This window comes from Heloderma suspectum, chromosome 5, assembly GCF_057233095.1.
Source record: "Heloderma suspectum isolate Gila_16-S chromosome 5, 16-S_ref, whole genome shotgun sequence".
In the NCBI taxonomy this organism is placed as follows: Eukaryota; Metazoa; Chordata; class Lepidosauria; order Squamata; family Helodermatidae; genus Heloderma; species Heloderma suspectum.
In genome coordinates, this window is record NC_139462.1 from 214,440,891 (window position 1) to 214,460,811 (window position 19,921).

A 19,921-nucleotide genomic window follows, 5' to 3' on the forward strand; every position below is an offset into this window, starting at 1 on the left:
AAATTTTGATCTCTCTCACATTTTAAGAATAATTTTTCCAGGAGCCATGTGTGCCTCTGAGCTAATTAACTCCTAATAAGTGTGAAACGCCCTGGGACGCTGACATGAAGGGCACTGCAGAAACAAAGATGGACCAGATTGTAGGATTGGGAGAGATTAAAATTATGATTTGATTCTTTTAAAAGAGAGAGAGAGATGCTATTGAAACATTCTTCCCCCCTCCCCAAATATTTGTGTTCTAACAGGTTGATAAGATCGAGAGTCCACGCTGCATTCTGCATCACTAATGCGCTCCTACCCCTTTTCTCTAGGGCATTAGAGATTCCCAACACAATTTCCTCAGTGGATGAGTTTCTTCAGGTGACCACCTTTACTATGTATAGTACGGTGGAACTGTAGCTCAGTGGTAGAGCCCCGGCTTGGCATGCAGAAGGTCTCATGTCCATCCCTAGCATCTCCAGGTAGGGCTAGGAAGGAATCTTGCCTGAAATCCTGGAGAGCCACTGCCAGTCACCATCAATAGAAGGACCAATGTTCTGACTCAGAATAAGGCAGCTTCCTATGTTCCAGAGCCAGCCCACCCATGAGGCAGGGTGAATCCCCCACCTAAGACAGCTGAATGGGAAGAGCAGTGAATTTCATGCCCCCCCCAACTACCAGGGGGTTGCACACTGCAGCATCACTGGAGTGAGGTGGTAATGCTAGTGGGTGCTCTGGAGAGCCCTGCTACTGGCTCTGCTTGCCTGGAGCAGCTGGCGGGGCTCTCGAAAGCAGCCACCCACCCTCTGAGAGGGTTGTCAGAACAAGGCAGAAGATTAGTGGCACTGCTCTGGAGGAGCCGCCCACCCTCGGGCTTGCTCTAAGAACCCTCTAACAGCGAGCCAGAGAGTGGGCGGGTCTTTGCAGAGCCACATTGCCTACAAAAGCAGCCAGCCCATTTCTTCAGAGAACCACCTGGCTCTGAGAAGGGCCTCAGAGGAGGTGATTCAGGAGATTGCCTGTGCTGCAGACAATCTCCAGGGACACCCATCCTCTGGAGCAGCCTCCTGTCCTCCGGAGCAGCCACCTGGTCCTCTGTTTAGCCAGAGCTAACAGAGGATGGGTGGCTGCTCTGAAGGAGAGGTATCCCAGAAGATCACCTGCAGCACAGGCAATCTCCTTGGACACCTCTCCACTCAATGCCTGGCTCTGAGGAAGGGCCCCTCAGAGCCAGGCATTTTAGATGGGGCAGCTTTCTCTGGCCAATATGTCTCTTCAAAGGTGGGCAGGGGTCACAATGGCTTACTGGGAGTCTCGGCAGCACCTTTTCTGCCACCTCAGATGATGCAAGAGCTTGTGCCACCACTGCTATGTCCCTATGTACCTTGCCTGTGGCCAAATGCTTTGTCCTGTTTTATGCAAAAAAGAAAGAAAAGTGGGGGGGGGACCAAAGTGCCAGTTCCTCCTCTTTTCCTTTTCCTCCCACCCCATTCCATTGATGTAACCCTTTAATCCCGGGTATGTGTATGGAAATGTACACTGGTGCAGCTAGCAGGAACATGGACCCTTTAAGGGTGCAGTTGTGCTAATCTAGAGAATGCTGTGGTCTGCAGTACCACAAGCAGGGAATGTCTGCAATGCCTGATCACACACACACGCACTTCTTTGGTGCAGCCATTTGTGACAGCCTTGGTGCATGTTTATGCTTGGATATGAATGAATACAAATATGATAATACCAAACCATAAGGCTTAGCTTAGCTTTCATTATGGGTGACAGAGTGGGAATGTCCAGGTGGGGTAGAGGAACCCAGCACAGGTCTTTACCCTCACTTCTCTTGCACAGACATTGTGTTGGGGCGAGGCAGAGTCAACACTGGTTCTACTGGCCTTTTCTCCGTCAAACAGTATTATTATTGTTGATGATGTTGTTGTTGTTTTATATTTATTTATACCCCGCCTTTTTCCCAATTCTGGGACTCAAGGCGGCTTTACAACATTAAAACTTGTACAATAGTATAAGGAACATTTATTTCTTTATTTCTTTATTACATTTTTATACTGCCCAATAGCCAAAGTTCTCTGGGTGGCTCACAAAAGTTAATTGTGTAACTTGTGTGTGTGTGTGTGTGTTTGACTAAATGTCTGAGCAAGGCTTCATTTCAATATATTTCAAAATGTTATTCAATAATAACATTTCAAGATGTTAGTTCAGTTCAGATATAATGACAAACCATGGTTTGTCATTACAAGTATGAATATCTATTCTTGATTGATTGGTTTGATTTCTACCTTGCCTTTCTACCATGAAAATGGCACTAGGACAGCTTGAATAGCAGTGAGCCTTGGGCTCAGACACTCCCGTCTCCCCTTTCCTCTGTTGTTTGCAAGAGAAGGAGAATAGAAGCTTCCACTTCAAATCTGTGGCAAACCATTTAGTTCAATCATAGCAAACTCTGGTTTGCACAAACCACAGTTTGCCCTCAAACCAAGATCCCAAACCATCATTTGTCACCATGTCTGAATTGAGCCATTATGGTTTTTAGCAGTACACCTGACTTGTTGTTATCTGAGTGCACATCTAAAAATGTGATGTGTGAACGGGATGCATTAGAGAGCCAGGATGAGCTGCAACACCCAGTCTAACTCAGTTACAAACCCAGGTTTGCTGCCACCTGTTTGGAAAGACTCTCTGTGTGTGCTGGAAGAGAGAATGTGTCTTGATGCTCTGAGACATGTGATGATAACATTCACGTTAAAAGGGAGACGCAGTGGGGAAGCAGGGAGAGATGTCAACAGGAGAGCGCATGTATGACTTACATCTGTGCAAGGACAGCTTGTTCCATATACTGTTATAGTGAGACAGCTTTTCTGTATTTATTTACAGCAAAGCTTAATAATTAATGAGCACTTATTATTATAGCTGCTCCAAAACCATATGGCATGCAGGATGTGAACAAATCTTTCGAGACAGAGCACTGGGATGGAAGCTTGTTCTGATTTTGCTACTTTCTGTTAAGAGCAGAAGGCAGAGGTGTTTTCACAGCATGGAATGTTTACGTACAGGTTTTCATTTAGATGGCCTTCTGTTCTGTTCAGGCCCTTTACTTCAACAAATTTCAGTCAGATTTTGGGCTTCTCTTCCATCTGTGGAACTGCAGGGAAACCCAAGAGAGGGCATGAGTGGCATGTGGGGAGGCTGGGGATGGCATCGGGTTGGGTCCTCTGCTCCATGATGGATCAGAGCCACGACATAAGGAGATGAGCCCACACAGTATCCCAAAATATTCAGACACGTGGTCTAGGCAAGACATGGCCAACGCTGGTAGGTCGGACCAGTCCAAAGTGCGTAGGTCAGCCTTCCACAGCCTGGCAACCTCCAGGTGTGTTGGACTGCAACTCCCATCATCCCCAGCTGGTGTGGGTTCCATTATCCCCAGCCAACACATCTGGAGGGCACCCAGCTGGAGAAAACTGACCCAGAGTAAGCAACAATCTGAACTAAGAGCCAGACAGGAATTTCACATCTAAAGACGCATCCATAGGGTGGCCAAGAGTCCAAATTTAGGGAGGTCAGTCCTCTATTTGAAGGGCTGCCAGGTCCATGTCCAGTTTAAAGATAAAGAACCATAAGGAGGGAAGGCAGCAGGGGCTGATCAACAGCACTTGAACACCAGGCTGAGCAGGCACACAAGAGGTCACCTGGTGAGTCTTCCCCACAGTGCTGTGATGTACTGAATGTCTCCTTAAATTGTAGTGACCTTTATATGCATCTGTTCTTAACATATGCATATGTGCTCATGTATATGTGCATCTATCCATATAAATTAGCATATGTAAATTCTACGCAAATGTGTCCTCTTTCCTCCTCCTTTTTGATGATGCGTTTCCTCGTTTTTGAGTGATGTGTACGCAGCCACCGTACATCCACAATTACTGAAGCAGCCAGGAGCTCTTTTATTAATTCGGCCTGTTTCAGAAGCTGGAACTGAGTTACATAGGATGCTATAAAGGAGTTGCTGGGAGTGATTCCTGACAGAAGGGGAAGCAATGGGCGGGGCTGGTGTCAGTTCTTTGACCGACATAGGTGGGACCCTTAATGATTATAAGTCGGTATCAAGCATCCTGATGCCATGTTTTGTGATAGTTTTCATGCGCAAAATTCTGGAGTAGCTTCAGCCCAGATTTTGCCAACTGCTCAGCCTCTCTCCACAAGCCGGCCTGTCCAGGCAGTAATGAAAGGTTCTGGTAGGCCTCACACGCCATTTCCAGCTTGGACCTTTTCCAAATGCAATCAAACCTAGCACTTTGCCCTGACTGCTACCTGTCCACATCATTTTGGACCCATGAAGTAAACAACAGGAATGGAAGTTAAAAAAAAACCAGCTGGGAATGGGATAGATCAGCACAGTTTGTTGAGTATTATCTTCCAGTGTGAGACAATTATAGTGATTGTTAGCCAGAGTTAGCATTTGGGGAAGCAGTCAGTAAGCACCATGCAGGATTCAAGAGTAGGAGAACTAAATTGAAACCAGGCCTGGACAAAAGGGAACAAGACCATCCTTACAGCAAATCATAAACAAAATGGAAGGGCGTAGGACTAGGGATGTTGGAGAATTCCGCAACAGAATCAAATGAGTTTGGATTTCTATGGATTCTGCAGACTTGCAGACCAGGTTTTTACTTTTACGCAAATTTAGTCATAGAAAAATACATAAAATAAAAAATCACCAGCTGAAAATGTGCATTTGGGAGGAGACTTGCACATTTGTGCATTTTCACAAGTACGAATTTGTGCAAATGTGAATTTGTGCAAATTTCAAAAATTGGCAACAATCCCATTCCATCAATGAGCAGACAATGGAATGAAAGACACCTGACAATCCACGAAATGCAGACAGAATGGATTTTACAAAATCCCTACATCTGACAGCCAATCAGGGCCTGAAAAAAGCCTGGAAGATCAGGGAAAGGTTCTGTAATTTGCTGGATCTTCTATGTGGGCTGAAGCCTGGTCATAATGCATTAGAGTGGACTATACTGCTTCAGACAATGGGAGCGGGTGTCACAATTTTGAATGCTTCCTCTCATTTAAAACAACACAAAATAATTCCCAGAGCGTTTAAAGAATACTATAATGGCAGGGATGTTGCTTCCTCCTTTCTGAACTCATTTCCTACTTGCAGGAAGTTTTGTGTTTGTTTTTTAATCATGGGAAACATTCAAAAATGATATCCCCACCTGTAACCTGATTCTACCACCTGAGGACTTTCCCATCAGGTCCTGCTGCATGTATAGACTAGGTCTATTTGACTGGGGCTGGGCTCAGCTTGGGGCTTTAAAAACCCATGGTTTGGGGCTACCCCCAGCAAAAAGCAGAACATCAGAGAAGCTGAGGACTGCACCCCAGGAATTGTATCAGTAGCCACGTCACTCCACCAAATAAACATCACAAAATAAAGTTGGTCCACAAAGTTAAAATGAAATAGGTTTTGTTAAATGTCGAGTTGCTACAGCATTCTGCTCAGAAACCAGAACGAGATTAGAGCAGGGCTGTAGCTCAGTGGTAGGGCACATGCTTTGCATGCAGAAGGCCATGGGTTCAAGCCCTGACATCTGTAGGGAGAACCGGGAACAACTCCTGTCTGAAACCCTGGAAAGTTGCTACCCATTAATGTATACACTACTAAGCTAGATGCAGTGGTGCCAGTAGGACCAGACTGTGGGGCTTATGTCTGGAGCCCCAAACAACCCCCAGACTGACAGTGATAGCGGTAGTCCAATGGCAGCAAGGCTTGGCATATTATAAAGGAAAGGGCTGCGCACCATTTTAAATTAAAGTATTGCCCCAAGTATGAGAGTGGGAGTCAGCTGAACCGTATCTGAACCTTAAATTATCTGAAATAATTTAAAAGAGGAACAGCATAACTATAATTGTGCAGCAGATTTCAGCAGCTAAATTAGGGTGGCCATGTGCCATACTTTACAGAGGACAGTCCTCTGTTTGAGGGTGTGCTCTACTTGAAGGGCTGTCTAGTCCAAGTCCGGTTTAAAGAAAATGATCCATAAGAAGGGAGAGAGGGGCCTTAAAGTTGTCCATCAACAGTATTTATTTATTATTTATTTATATATTACATTGATATCCCACCTTTCTTCCACCATGGAACTCAAGGTGGCTACATGTGGTTCCCAGGTGGTCTCCCCTTCAAGCACTGACCAGACCCAAACCTGCTTAGCTTCAGCAATGTAGCTGCCTCATGTGCCTTCAGACTATGCCCTGGGACCATAGGTGGGCAGCAGACTAAGCAAGCACACAGGGGACCTGGTTACAGTCTTCTCCGCTATGATGAGGTCTATTTCAGTTATACTAATTCTTTCCAAATTTACATCTATACATATAAATTAGCATGTACAAATGCTATGCAAATGTGTCCACTTTTGTCTTGTCATTTTTAATTTCCACTTTTGTGGCGATGCATAACGGCCTACCCTAATCTATATACTCTCTGAAATTATTATTATTATTATTATTATTATTATTATTATTCAGATTTATATACCACTTTCCACAAAAGTGTCAAACCAATGAACATAAAATACAATGGCATAAAAACAACTAGAAATATAACAATGAAAACAATATGATGCAATTGATCTGCAATAAAACCGCACACTCTACTGTGCGCTACAAACCATAGCTGGCTGTAAAGAGATGAGTTTTAAGAAGACCCCAGAACTCTGGCAGCCTGTGTAATATCAACTGGTAAAGTGTTCCAGAGGGCGGGTGCTGCAACGCTAAATGCTCTACTGCGAGTGCTCCTGAGGCAAACCTCAGAAGCATGTGGCGCCCTCAGATAACTCCACAGTTCATCTAAGAGGGAATTCCAGTGCCTCCGAGAAGCAGTGGTGACGACCCTGCTTATGTTTCACCGTGTGTTGTTCCACTTTGTGTTCTTACCTTGAAGGCACCTGGAGTAGGGCCTGATCCACCATTCCCAACTGCCGTGAGAGCTCATAAAGTGAGACGGTGGCCTCTTGAGTTGTAGTCCAACACATCTAGAGGGCACCAGGTTGGGGAAGGCTGTGCTTGACCCCGACAAGCCAGGCAACATCTGTCCTGGACCCAGAGATTTCCACAATGACTGCTGCTAGTACGAAGTAATAGCAGGAAAATAACTATCTTTGTGAATGCAGCGAGATCGGCTCCACGATGTAGTTTAAAATGGTGCCGTTACACTTGTTGTGGCCTGGATATAGACAATGACAAAAGCCATTCTAATTAAAGGAGGAAGTTGGCAAACAGGTTGTGAAATGGGCCGATGTAGGCTATTGCTCCAGTCCAGCCAAGTGAAAGAATGGCTTCTGGTTGTGTCTTTTCAGGAATTTGCTGATTCCGTGTATCAAATAATTACACAGAAGTTTCAAGAGGTGACAGATAACTTTGCTGCCATCCATGCCCGTCACAAATCCCTTGCAGGAATTGTAATGACCAGAGGTAAGCTTCAACTTCATTTCACATTCCTTTGCTTTAATTTTGTTTCGGATTTATTTTTCTGATGGAAAAAATACTGTTTACACTGGCTACTGGGGTGGGAGGTAATATTTGTATGTGTGTTGGGGTCTCTATATGGGTTCAGCAGTGCAGCCTTTTTTACTGTGAGTCTATTCTGAGACTCAGCACAGTGCAGTGCACTAGCTAGAGCATTTAACTTGCCCATGAGTTCAAATCCCTGATAAGCTATGAAGTTTCTTGCTTGGGCAACTCTCTCCCTAGCTGCCTAGAGTGTCCGATCTTGTGGCAGAAAGGTGGGATATAAGGGAGCAATCCTATCTGGATCGACAGTCACCTCAAACCCCGGGAGCAACCGCCTATCCAGTGCAGGGGGGGAGGAGTGGTGAGGAGCGGAGCTGCTCCTCGTTCCCCCTGCCCTGCTTTCGTGGCTATACCTCGAATGTGGGAAGCAGCAGCCAGACAACACATAGGATGTGTCATACCAGCATTTCCAACCTCCTGTCAGGGTTGGATCAGAGCCCAGAGACCCCCAAAGTAGTTCTGATTCTGAGGAAGACATAGAAACCGCAGGAGAGGAACTTGCGCAATGTTCAGAGGAGCAGCCAGGGGGAGAGCCCCTCCTAGTACACATTCCTGAGAGTGATAGTGACCCTGGCAGGGACAGGGAGGCACAACAGCAGTTTCTGGACTCTATGCGCCGGCGCAGCGTCAAGCGGGAGATGGCAGGCGCTGAGAGGAGGCGCTCAGCCTGCTTGGTGCGACAGCAACAGCGGCGCCCCGATGCCCCATGGGAAAGGGGCGGACTCTCTCCTCCTAGCCCATAAGTTCAGAGGTTTCCCGCCTTCCCCTCCAAATGGAGATCAACTGATTCCTAAGGTTAGAGCCCCCGAGTAGGCAGCTCTCTTAAGTTTCATTCGTAGGATCAAGCAATTAGCATCTGCAAGTGTCATTAGGTTGAATGGAAATAAAGCCTTGGAAAAGAGCCCTATTGTCTGCATGTTGATTTTGTCTACCTGAGTATTTCAGAAGGCAGCAGGGGCGACCTCCTGACACCTCCCAGCCCCACCCCACCCCGCGAATGCCCCGTTTTCGCTGCTCCACACTGCTCTTAAGAGCGTGGAGTGTGGGGCTGATCCACACTGCCTATGAGGCAGCACGGGAGGGGTGGGGGGTCAGTTCTCCAGGAACCGACCTATCCTATGACCGTCTAGCCACTGACTAGCGGCCATAAGATTGCACCTGGAGAGGAATTCAGGTTCCTATTCCAGGAACTGACTGCGGAGCCCGCACTCCAAGGTCAGTTCCTGGAAATCCAATCTCCCCTCCTCATCCATGCTGCCTTGGAGGCAGCACGGAGAAGCCCCATCCCCCGCACTCAGAAGAGGAGGGCGGAGTGACTGAAAAGGGTCAGGGCAGGGAGTGTTCCAGGGTGGGGAGAGCAGAGCTGCATGTACAACACATCCTATGTGTCGTACAGCAGCTTCCTCTCCTGGCTGGCCCCCCCATGGCTAGACAGCCGAAAACAGCTGTCTAGCAAAAAAGAGCAAGGCAGGAGAGGAGTGGAGGGAACAATCCCCCCGTGCCTCTCCTACCTTGCTTTGGATAAGCGGTCGCCTCCGAGGTTGGAGGCAGCCACCTATCTACTTAGAATTGCACCCTAAATGTCTTAAATAAATGCATACAATCTCTCATCCTAATCTTCCTCACAGGGATGCTGTGAAGCTAAAAAACTAGTCTAGAGGAATGATGAGATACAAATAATTTTAGAAAGGTCTATTTCAAAGAATAAAGGCAAACAATAAGGCTTTATTTTCATGCATAACCTTCCTGTTGCCTCAACTGCTGCCATATTAAGGCATGCATGCTGCTGTACATAAACAAACATGGTAGCACTCATGGTGGCATCCATCTCCTATGTCTACATACAGGAGCCATTTTGACTAACTGCACATGTGAGATGCACAGGTGACTCCATGCAAAGTGTAATCTAGGCAGAGTGAGGTGGCCACCTCAGGTGGTGGATGCTGGAGGCAGGGAAGAGTGATGAGTCGTTGAAGGGCAGAGCTGTGTGTGCCCAATGGCCTACCTTGGGTCCCCATCCTAGTCCGCTGTCTCCAAGAACGCTGAAGGATATTGCTCTATTGCCAGGGTTGATGTTAAGATTCAGCTGCCAGTGTGGTCAGCTTCTATATGTGGAATGCCGCAGGGGGGATGACAACACACACAGAGACACCATCTTGTCGTTCACTTCAAGCAGGAAAATGTGTTGAGCCAGCCCTTCTGCAGGTGGTACACAATAGCAGCTGATACTGCAGAAATAGTACTGGAAGGCAAGTGGAAAGAATACTGAAAGGCAAGGGTCATGGAGGAAGCTCTCGCTCTCCAAGCTTCTGTTCCTTTGGGACACTCAGTTTGGAACCTGATACTGTATTGTGAAAGCTTTGGATTCCCTGCAAAGCCCCATGGACAGCTCTTCTGTCTATAGCGCTCAGCGAACCTGACTTTCCCACTGAAACCTACCTCGAATGCAGAGACAGAGCGAAACTGCATCCTTCTCGCTTAAATGATCGCAGTCTTCATTTGATTGTGTAGGGATGCTTTCCTTTTCACAGCTTCTCTCTACACAGTATGGTTTCAGAATGTCACCACTACATCTACTGCTATGTACTATTAATAGACAGTAGTAGTGCTTGTTATTATTTATTTGTTTGTTTATTATTTAAACATTTCTCTGTCACCCTTCATCACATGAGATTCCAGGGCAGCATACAATATAAATAATCCATTATTTTACGACCTAACACGGTACAATAAAATTAATGTTCAACAGCCATAATAAAAGACAGCAAGTAAAAATTCCACTTACACTTTAAATTACAAAGGCAGACTCAGAAGTTGTACAAATAAAAATGCCCTGGTAAAAAGTTGAATCCTAACCTGGCGCTAAAAAGGTTGTAAATTCAGCACCAGCACACCTAACTCAAAGAGCTTCCCCTAAAGCAGCTAGCAATATGAAATCAATTAAAGTACAATGTATTAAACTAACAAAATGCAAGTTTTTAAAAATGCTAACAAAATCCTAAGAACAGCAGCAAGAGAAACTACAGAGACCACCTTTGTCTCCTTTCAACTCTACATGCCTGCCATAATTAAAAAAAAAAAAGTAGGGGCTTAACCTGCTTATTAAAAGTTGAGATGTTGCTGTGTGGGTTCTATCCAAGGATTGGAGATATTCTACAATGTAGGGGCCATCACAGAAAAGACCCTGTTCCCGGAGGATGACATTTAGCATTCAGAAATCATAGAATGGAGAAGAGGCTCATTAGATGATCAACATGCATGGGTATAATTATATATTTAATATAATTCCATTCTAACTCTTCATCACACAGCTCACTTGCTCCTACCTATCTTTCTATCTATCCATCCATCTATGTACTTTTGTCCCATGTATCCCTCTTGCCAGACAAAAATTGTCTCCCAAAGTAACTCACAGCAATTTAAATCCAAGACACAATTTTGCTAGTAGGCACATTGGTTCTACCTTATGCCAGTGTCCTACTGCTGGCCAGGTTAATAAGAATTTCTAATAAGTGCACATGCTTGTTGCCAAGGATAAGAAGTATATATATTTGGGGTCTTGGATAACTAAGAAAGTCTACCATAGTACAGTAGGGTATAGTGCTAAACTGTGAGTTTCATATCACAACTGTTACATGTCTTCTAATGGTTTAACAGCAGTCATAGTGGTCCAGAATTGTGTGCTCCAGAATTATATGGGTTAAACTTAGGAGCATGACCCAGTTCCAGGTATTTATCTCCTACAATACAGTTTTACTTCAGCTTGAAAAAGTAGCAGCAAAGGCAGCAAATCGTGTATCAAAGGCAGACTATTATCTCATATACATATGTTTAGAGTTTGACAGACAATTTTTCAGAGGAGGCAGGAGGTATCCAATGCATATTCAGAGGGGGCTTGCTAAATTATCTGGAACAAACTGGCATTATGCTGTAGACTCAGGCTGTGCAATATGTTAACTGCTATGGGCTCAAACTAGATCACCAGACAGAACTGAAGGCTAGGAGATAATGAAGGCCATCTCACTCACCTTCACCCACCCCTCTGTGTAAAGAGAAGCCAATTCCAGATGTTCATGGCAGATTATAGAGCCATAGAATTATAAGGACCTCAGGGTCAAACAACAGAACACATTGAAAATGTAGCATGCCACTGACCCTCTCTTTTGTACTCACAAATAAGTTTGTGGGGCCCTGATCTGGATCAGGACTACTGCAGTAGTAGAAGAAATATAAACTTTCCCCCCTGCCCCAGACACTTGTTTTGTGAAATCCCACCGCCCAAGGAAAAGCCTCCATTGGTAACAGTGGAGGCTGTTTTTGTCTCTTTTTAAGGGGGAGCGAATTTCAGGAAACAAGTTGCTGGGGGAAAGGCTTAAAGCAGGAATACAGAATCTCTTTCAGCCTGAGGGCCAAATTCTATTTCTGAGAACCTCTTGGGGGCCTGTTCCAGTGGTGGGAGGGACTGAAAGGCAAAAGCGGTGGGGGCCAGTGCCTAGCATTGTGTGAGAGACCACCTCCTCTCCTGCAAGTTCCCTGTACTTTTGTTCCACGTGCAAAAGATTAGCCCTGCCCTCCAAGTGTTCTGGCATGTGCAGAAAACCCATGGGGGAAGGATGAGCCCTCGTCACTCATTTTGGATCAAGCTTTGGAGAAAGTCAGTAGGGTCACACAAGCCTCTGAAGGTTTCCAGCCTTCCTTAATGCCTCTTGCGATGAGAGTTGCACTGCTTCGGACTTTCTCCAAAGCTAGGCATGAAACAAGACATCAGCCTCACTTCTCTGCATTCTCTGGATATGCTCAACTTGAGCACAAATGGAAACTAAAAAGAATAGCTAGCTACTAAGTCAAGCAGGGGCTGCGGTGGCTTAGTGGTTAAGACACTGAACTGCAGACTGGAAGGTCAGCAGGACAGCAGTTCGAGACCCGACTGCTGCGTGACAGAGTGAGCTCCCGTCTTCAGTCCCAGCTTCTGCCAACCTAGCAGTTCAAAAGCAAGAAATTGCAAGTAGATAAATAGGTACCACTTCGGTGGGAAAGGTAACAGCGTTCCGTGCAGCTCGGTGTTCAGTCATGCAGGCCACATGACCACGGAAGCATCTTCAGACAGCGCTGGCTCTTCAGCTTAGAAATGGAGATGAGCACCACACCCTAGAGTCGGACACGACTGGTTGGGGACACCTTTACCTTTTTTACCTTTTTAAGTCAAGCTAACATTTGCAAGACCCCTGGTCAAGGAACCAGAGGTGCATTTTGCCACACAGCATTCTTCTCTCCCCTGCCATGGATGTTCAGAATTGACAATACAGTAACTCTTTGCAGTCATGGAACAGATATGCTCATGAATGGCCAAAGTATTGCATACAAAACCTACTCTATGGAATAGCTAGACTTGCCACTGCAAGATATTCTATTCCTGAAGGACAGAGAGAGAGAGAGAGAGAGAGAGAGAGAGAGAGAGAGAACTTTTATACACACACACATATATATATGCTTTAAGTCTTTTGATTTTGTGTGTGTGCCATTGAAGACATAACTCATGACCTTTTACAGCCCTCAGCCTAATTATATATGGCCCAAAGCACCATCCAGCTCTTGGGATGTTGTGAGTACACTCTTGCTTTCTAGACCACCTTCTGGGTATTGAACCTCTTCCACTTTGTGAATGTGTGTTTCTGTGCACAAGAGGTAGAAAAGAGATGGAGTGGCAACAGATAAAGAAAGATCTGTGCAATGCTGCAAACTTTCAGTTTTGGTTCTGCTCACTTTTGGCTCTGGCTCACCCATCATCAGGTCTGGTTCCACTCACCATTGGCTGCAGTGTTTGATTGATTTTTCCCTTGGGTCACTGCCCTTTCATAGGAAAAAGGTTCCCCATCCCTGTTTTAATGTTTTGTAATGCCACATTTTCCTCTCCACCTGCAATTACTGGACAGAATAAAGAGTCCCTGTCACAGTTTCTATGGCTAATCCATTATTTTCAAAGTCCTTCTTGCAAGGCAGCAGGGGGGAAGACCTCCACACTTACAGTGGATGAGAGGAGAGTGGTATTTAAACACTATTTTTCCCATTTGAACTTGATCTATCTTGACAGTTTAAATATAGCCAGAAACATTTTTATCCTTTTTTCTCTTCAAAATACATAATCTAAGAAGTTTGGTCCTCTTCAGAAGGGGAGGGGGGAAATTCATGGAAGAGCAATATACATTGATTTCTTTTCTCTGCATCTGAGTTCAATTTTCTCTCTCGCTCTCTTTTTATGAAGCTGACAATCACTTTGATCTTAAAAGCAAGCAGGGAGGTCTTTTCAGTTATCTTATATGAAATAAAGATGAAGTGGACAAAAAGGGGCTCTAAACAGCAATTTCATGCTGTGATAAAAGATGGCAAATTATGGCCCATATCTCATGACATGGATCTTAATAATTGCTAAGTGGAGTAGCAGGAGAAAAGTAAAAGTCGGCAATCTGTCTCCATGGATCCTTCTAGTCATTTTAAGATTCAAAATGCATGTCACCTAAAGGTAATCAAGAATATTGATGGGGCAATCCATTTCTCTTCCTTAGTTTACTGCCAGGTTGGAAGCTGGTAAAATGTATTAGCAGACTGATACAACAGGACTTGGTTTAAGGAACCAAGATGCTCTCCAAAGCAACATCAAAACAGCTGAGTCAAGCATGCATGCTTTACAAATTCTTCCATGTTGAGCAATATCTGGAGGCTGCTTCCCACATATTGGGTTGGATCCAAATTTAGAAATATGTAGAGTAGACCTATTGAAATCAATGGGACTTAAGTTAGCCATGACTAGCGTAAGTTCCATTGATTCCAACAGGTCTACTCATAAGTATGACTAAATTTGGATCCAACCCTCTGAAGCCTGGATGCGTGCCTTGGAGCCTCAGTCAGTCTTGGCTCCCTGGCACACATGTTTATACAGTATAATAACACACTTGCCAGCCTGCATGTGTTGCATGTACACATTACTCTCAAATACGAGTGTATCCATGTTTGCCATAATGCAGGGTGTGTGCATGTAGTGTGTTATGTGTATATATCCAGAACCCCCCAGTGCCACGATTGATTTTGGGGATTATAGATGGTGCATTATCAAGCATATGTGCATAATACCCAACATGCATACACCATACGTACCTACGCAGGGCCAGTTTGTTCATCATGGTGGCAAACCAGGAGTTAATTAATTAATTAACCCATGATTCGCTGGGATGTGCACAATCATACTGTAAACAACCTCTGACTGGCACAAACTGACCCTGGACCAATGGATTGTTCCATGGCAAAACAACCCAGCAGTTAACCTAACAACAAACTATGGATTAACTACTGGGTTGTTTAGCCCTTAAGCAACTGATCAATCCGGGTTCACACACAATCGGAGCTTGTTTATAGTATGTTGAAGCACATGATCTGCAAACTGGGTCCTTGGCTCCAGGGTTGTGGGGGTCTTGGGCAAAGGGTCCTCTGGTGGGACTCCTCCTCTGTCACTAGGCCCCAGTAGGCTTATTTGGCTGCAGCCACAACACAGTTCGATGGCTACATCTAGGGATGGCAGAGAATTCCGCCACGGACCTCAGTGAGGCCAAATGCCAGTACATTTGGCCCCCCAAAATCCGTGGTGGAACAAAGCCCCCCTGCCCCACCACGCCACAAAAGGTGCGCGAAATGGAGCACCTACCTGGTGCTCCTGCTTTGTTCGTGCTGCTTTGCGAATGGCGGCCGCATCGCCACCTCCAGCTCCCCCAAGGTCAAGTCTGTCACCTCCAGAATATCATCCATTGGCTACATGTAGACAACCTTTTAATTTCTCACAGTGCCCCAGAACAATGCTTGCGGGGGGGGGGGTGTCATTGCAGGAAATTGAAAAGGTGGCTAGATCCAGGTGCCTGGTGCTGCTTGGGCCAGAAAAAAAAAATAGATGGGGGGGCCCTTAGGGCAGGCATCAGTGGTGGGGCCCTTGCAGCTGTCCACAAGTGTGGTGTAGTAACACCAGCCTTGCCCTGTGGCCATATTATGGCAAGCACACAGAGGCCTTGTGTGTAGGAAGCTAACACGTCGGGGAGATGTCTCATTTAAAAACAAAAACAAAAAGATTGCCACATTTTGGGAAATTTGTACACAGAGGAGCAAACATGCAATCCACCACCTGCAGTCTGTTCCGAAACGACTGCACCATTTGCTTTTTCTGCACATTTAAATTTGGGTAAAGGAAGGACATGTGTACATTGGCGTCTAAGTGTACTGGGCCCTAGCAGTTCAAATCAGATAGTGCTTTGCATCTTAGGCTGCAAACTGCACAAAACAGATGAGGGCCAAAGCAGTCTGCAAACCTCTGCCCTACTACACATTGGCCAGGGCAGACAGAGCTCCTTGGAAGCATAGCAGAGGGGCAAACGATTCTGTTAAGTCAGTGTCCTCCCCACCAGTACTGCATGTTCCCTCCTGTCGCTCACAAAGAGGGGAGTAAATGTAATGGACCATAGAAATTAGAAGTGGAAAAGACTGCTAAGTCATCACATCCATGCCTCTGAAAGTGTCCAATTGCTCCCTACAGTATTCTCTTGACTGCCTTTCTTTTCCAAATCGAGATTTAAACCTATCACTTAGCAATGGGGCTTTCAGCACTTGCTCTGGGAGATCCTTCCATCCTAAAGAGCCTTTGTGGTATTATTATTATTATTATTATTATTATTAGCAGCAGCAGCAGCAGCAGCAGCAGCTCTTCTTCAACTCACTATTTTCCTGCCTTCTGTTTTATTGAAGTGTTCTTTGTTAGCTGAATACAAATCACCCTAAGCAATTCCTCACTTCACCCCCACCCCCTGTCTTCCTCTGGATATACACCTTACAGAGGCTTGTAGACAGGTTTCCTATTCCCTTATTCCCTGTCAATGACTGCAGCTATACCTACTTTTGATCTCTCTCCTTGTGAATAATTCTCAGCTTGCAAATGTTTAATCCATTCTGTCACCACTCTGGTTTTCACTCGGTTTGTCAACACTGGCCTCATAGTAGTCCGTGACCCCGAGCAAGGTAATCCTAATTGGGAATGACACAACATGAACTTCCTTGCTTGAAAACTGGTAGGAAACACAGTGCTCTTTTTTAACTCTCTCTGATGTGAAGAGAGCTGATCCAGTGCAACGAAAACAACTAATTCGGCCAAGGGAGCTCTTTTCACCATATGATCCCACCAGTTCTTTAGCATCTCTGGGTCTGGAATTTCAGGGTTTTAGTCTTCTCGGGGGCTGCTTCCAGATGAGGATTTTATTGTGCAATCACATAATTTTACAAGGGCTAGATCTACACTACTGCTATATAGCAGTATTGAAGTGCACTGATAACTGTTGGGGCTCATTATTTATTATTATTTATTTCATTTCTATATTACCCAATAGCCGAAGCTCTCTTTATTACACATTACTCATTTGATATACCGCTTTTGTGGTGTTAATTCCTGCTTTTTATTCCACATTATCCAATATACCGCAACAAATGTCATTGTCTGTCCTACGAGGGATAAATGTGCAAGAGGGATATAGCGGTACCATGGGCTCCTTCACACTGAGCTTTTATCCTGAGAATGAGATTGCACCTTCACGAAGGTTCGCGGGTTCTTTACATGACGCAGTGATCATTCAAGGCATCTCCTGCACTAAATGCCCTTTGTTCCGTTTTTAAACAGATCGCAGATAATGAGCTATCAAATTACCCCGTTGTGTTCCGCTTCAGTTTCCTCCTTGAAAAGAGTAAAAGCAGCAAGAAGAGGAGCGAGATCAATGAAAGATAATGGAAGACTCAGATACGGGAGAAGGAGGGGGAAGAGGGTGGGGGGAAGGGAAGCACGTGAAAAAGGGAGTCGTCATGATCCTGCATTTAAAATGGAAGCAGAAATCCCCATTTTAAATGCAGGATTTTAGGCTGGTGTAGAGATGCCCCATGATGGGATTGTAATGATATGACACAAGGTGTAGATCTGGCCAAGGACTCCAGACAATGTTGCCTTCCATTTGTAACCCTCCCATGTCTTCCCACTGCTTCTTCTATCTTTTTTCTTACCGCAGAAAATCCATTAAGGAGGAAAAGACGAAGTAGCCACACAGTGTCTCTTGACTGGTAGTGCTAGGTAGCACCATCCATCTGGAAGCACTCCAGGAGCTACTAATTGTTGTTCCTCTGCTGTAAGCTACAAGCAGAATTGCAATTGACTTCCCATACCAAAAGGCAGGGGAGTATGTTTAAATCATCCTTAGAATTAGTTTTATAAGTTTATAGCACTAAAACACCATTTCATTTAAGCACTATTTCATCAGTACTTTGATTTTTTAAATTGTCACCAGAAATGTATTTTATTGCTCATTAAAAGTTCAATTAAAAACAATAAATGGGGTGATGAAATGGCACCCACCTATAATGAAGGTGTGCTGGGCGGTGATTGGTTCACCTGCCAGATACATCACTGCACATATTGAAACCATGCATCTTGGAGAGATGGAAGGCTAGCACTAAGAACCATCCGTACCTGTGAAATTAGCGCTACTGTTCCCTGGGGGTGGAGAGGGGCAGTCAAGTAATTCAGATTTTCTGTGGTGTGAGAAAAGCTAGATGCTGCTACAGGAAGACAACCATTGGATGATAGTGTGGTGTGGATGATACTGATGCTACAATAAACACCTAGTGTAGAAGCACCCAGGAAGATGAGAGGGGCCTACTAAAAAATCTGTTTGGCCTAGTCTCTCTTGAGAAGAGAGGCTGACATATTGTATTTCATACAGTGTGATAATTTCCATTGTACAGCTTCAAGATTTGAGTTTGTGTGTTTTATTAATCTAAGCCACGTTGGCACTCACCTAGTGAAGCAGTACAGTGAACTGTGTTTACTTCATACAGGCTTATAGGGCCAAATTCCAACACAGAATGAAGGGTCCTTCCCAGGGATTCCAACAGGTTTAAGCCCATTGTTCAATCAACCAGCCCTCACAGATCAACCCAAAGTTCTAGTCATTGCAGACCACAGCTTTTCAATGCCAGGGCCCATCCCTAGGATGAAAAATGACAAAGCACCTTGAACAACTGCAAAAAGTGTTTCCTTCATTTCCAAGTGTGCCCCTACCCCCCCCCCAGTGCACAATTTGTTGCAGGTGTGAGGTCTCCAATATGCTGTGGACTACCGCCACCCACAAAGGTTCTCCTATTTCTCTCACACCCCAAAAGAGCATTAATTTCTAGTTTTTTACTACCCTCAACAGGATACTCTGATTGAAACACAGCACAGAAAGCGCCTGGACTGGCCAGTATGGTTGCCTTGGCTTTGAGAAAACTTCAGCCTAGCCCTATTCCAGCAGTGAATAGAATGAATAACCAAGAGCAGGGTGGAGGTTTATTAAGCTCTGGATCCAAACACACATGTATACACATATATATAAGCACGTTTGATCAATTTGTTAAATGGGAAACAAAGAAAGAATGCCAAGGTATTTCCTACCAGGTTGATATGCACTAGCACTGAACATTATATTAAATTGTACCCCATGAGTAATTCACAAGGGTGACTTTTAACAATCCTTATTTCTAGCTCTCCTTCTTTTCTTTTTTTAGTGTCCAAGTGAACCATATCAGTCATCATCAACACAATTAGGAGGAGGGTGGAAACTGGTTTTTTTTTTAGGGGGGGTAACTGTTAATAACATATTAGTCTCTTCTCTGCCTTTTTTAAAATTCTGAAAGGCTGATGGGTTTTTTTGTTTTGTTTTTATTGGTTTACTAAGAGGCCTCATTTGATGCCTTTCCTGTAATATTTCTTTATTAAATCACCCTATTTTAGGAATAGAGAAAGAGTCAAGGCTGAGTATAATCTGCCCTAAAAAAAAAAAAAAAGTATGTGCTTAAAAAGGCCATATATTTATGACAATCGTGTTCAGACTGTAGATTGACCCTGGGGGGTGGGACTTGAATACTTGGAAGGAGGAGTGCAAAGTTCTAGGGAGGGTGTAAAGGTCTGAGACCTACAGCAGTAAGGTTAGGCTTAAAGGCTTGCGGGGGGGGGGGTTGCTGGGAGGAGAAGAAACTACTACCTGAGAAGAGTAGTTTCATTTCCCAGTTAAGTTTCATTTCCCCAGTTAAATTTCATTTCTTTAGGTTTGAAACAGTACTTTCGGTTTTGAGGGAGGAAGGTATAAAAAGAGACAGTCAAAAAGAAAAGAGCAGTAAGAGCGGCATCAAGAAGAGCAGAGGGACAGAGCAGGAAGAAGCGTTTTTGCAACTTGCGTTTTTTTCTTTTCTCTTAATGTCTTTTGTATCACCCAGCTCTATTGTGTAAATACCTTTAGTT

The 19,921-nt window shown here is 44.7% G+C and overlaps 1 protein-coding gene across 1 annotated transcript in view; it reads left to right on the forward strand.

The window, feature by feature from the left end:
* ADARB2 (adenosine deaminase RNA specific B2 (inactive)) overlaps positions 1–19,921 on the forward strand; it is a 635,707-nt gene that overhangs the window by 522,839 nt on the left and 92,947 nt on the right. The window contains exon 5 of the mRNA XM_084855086.1: positions 7,359–7,473. Coding sequence (XP_084711212.1) covers positions 7,359–7,473 — 115 coding nt within the window. The remainder of the gene's footprint in view (positions 1–7,358; positions 7,474–19,921) is intronic.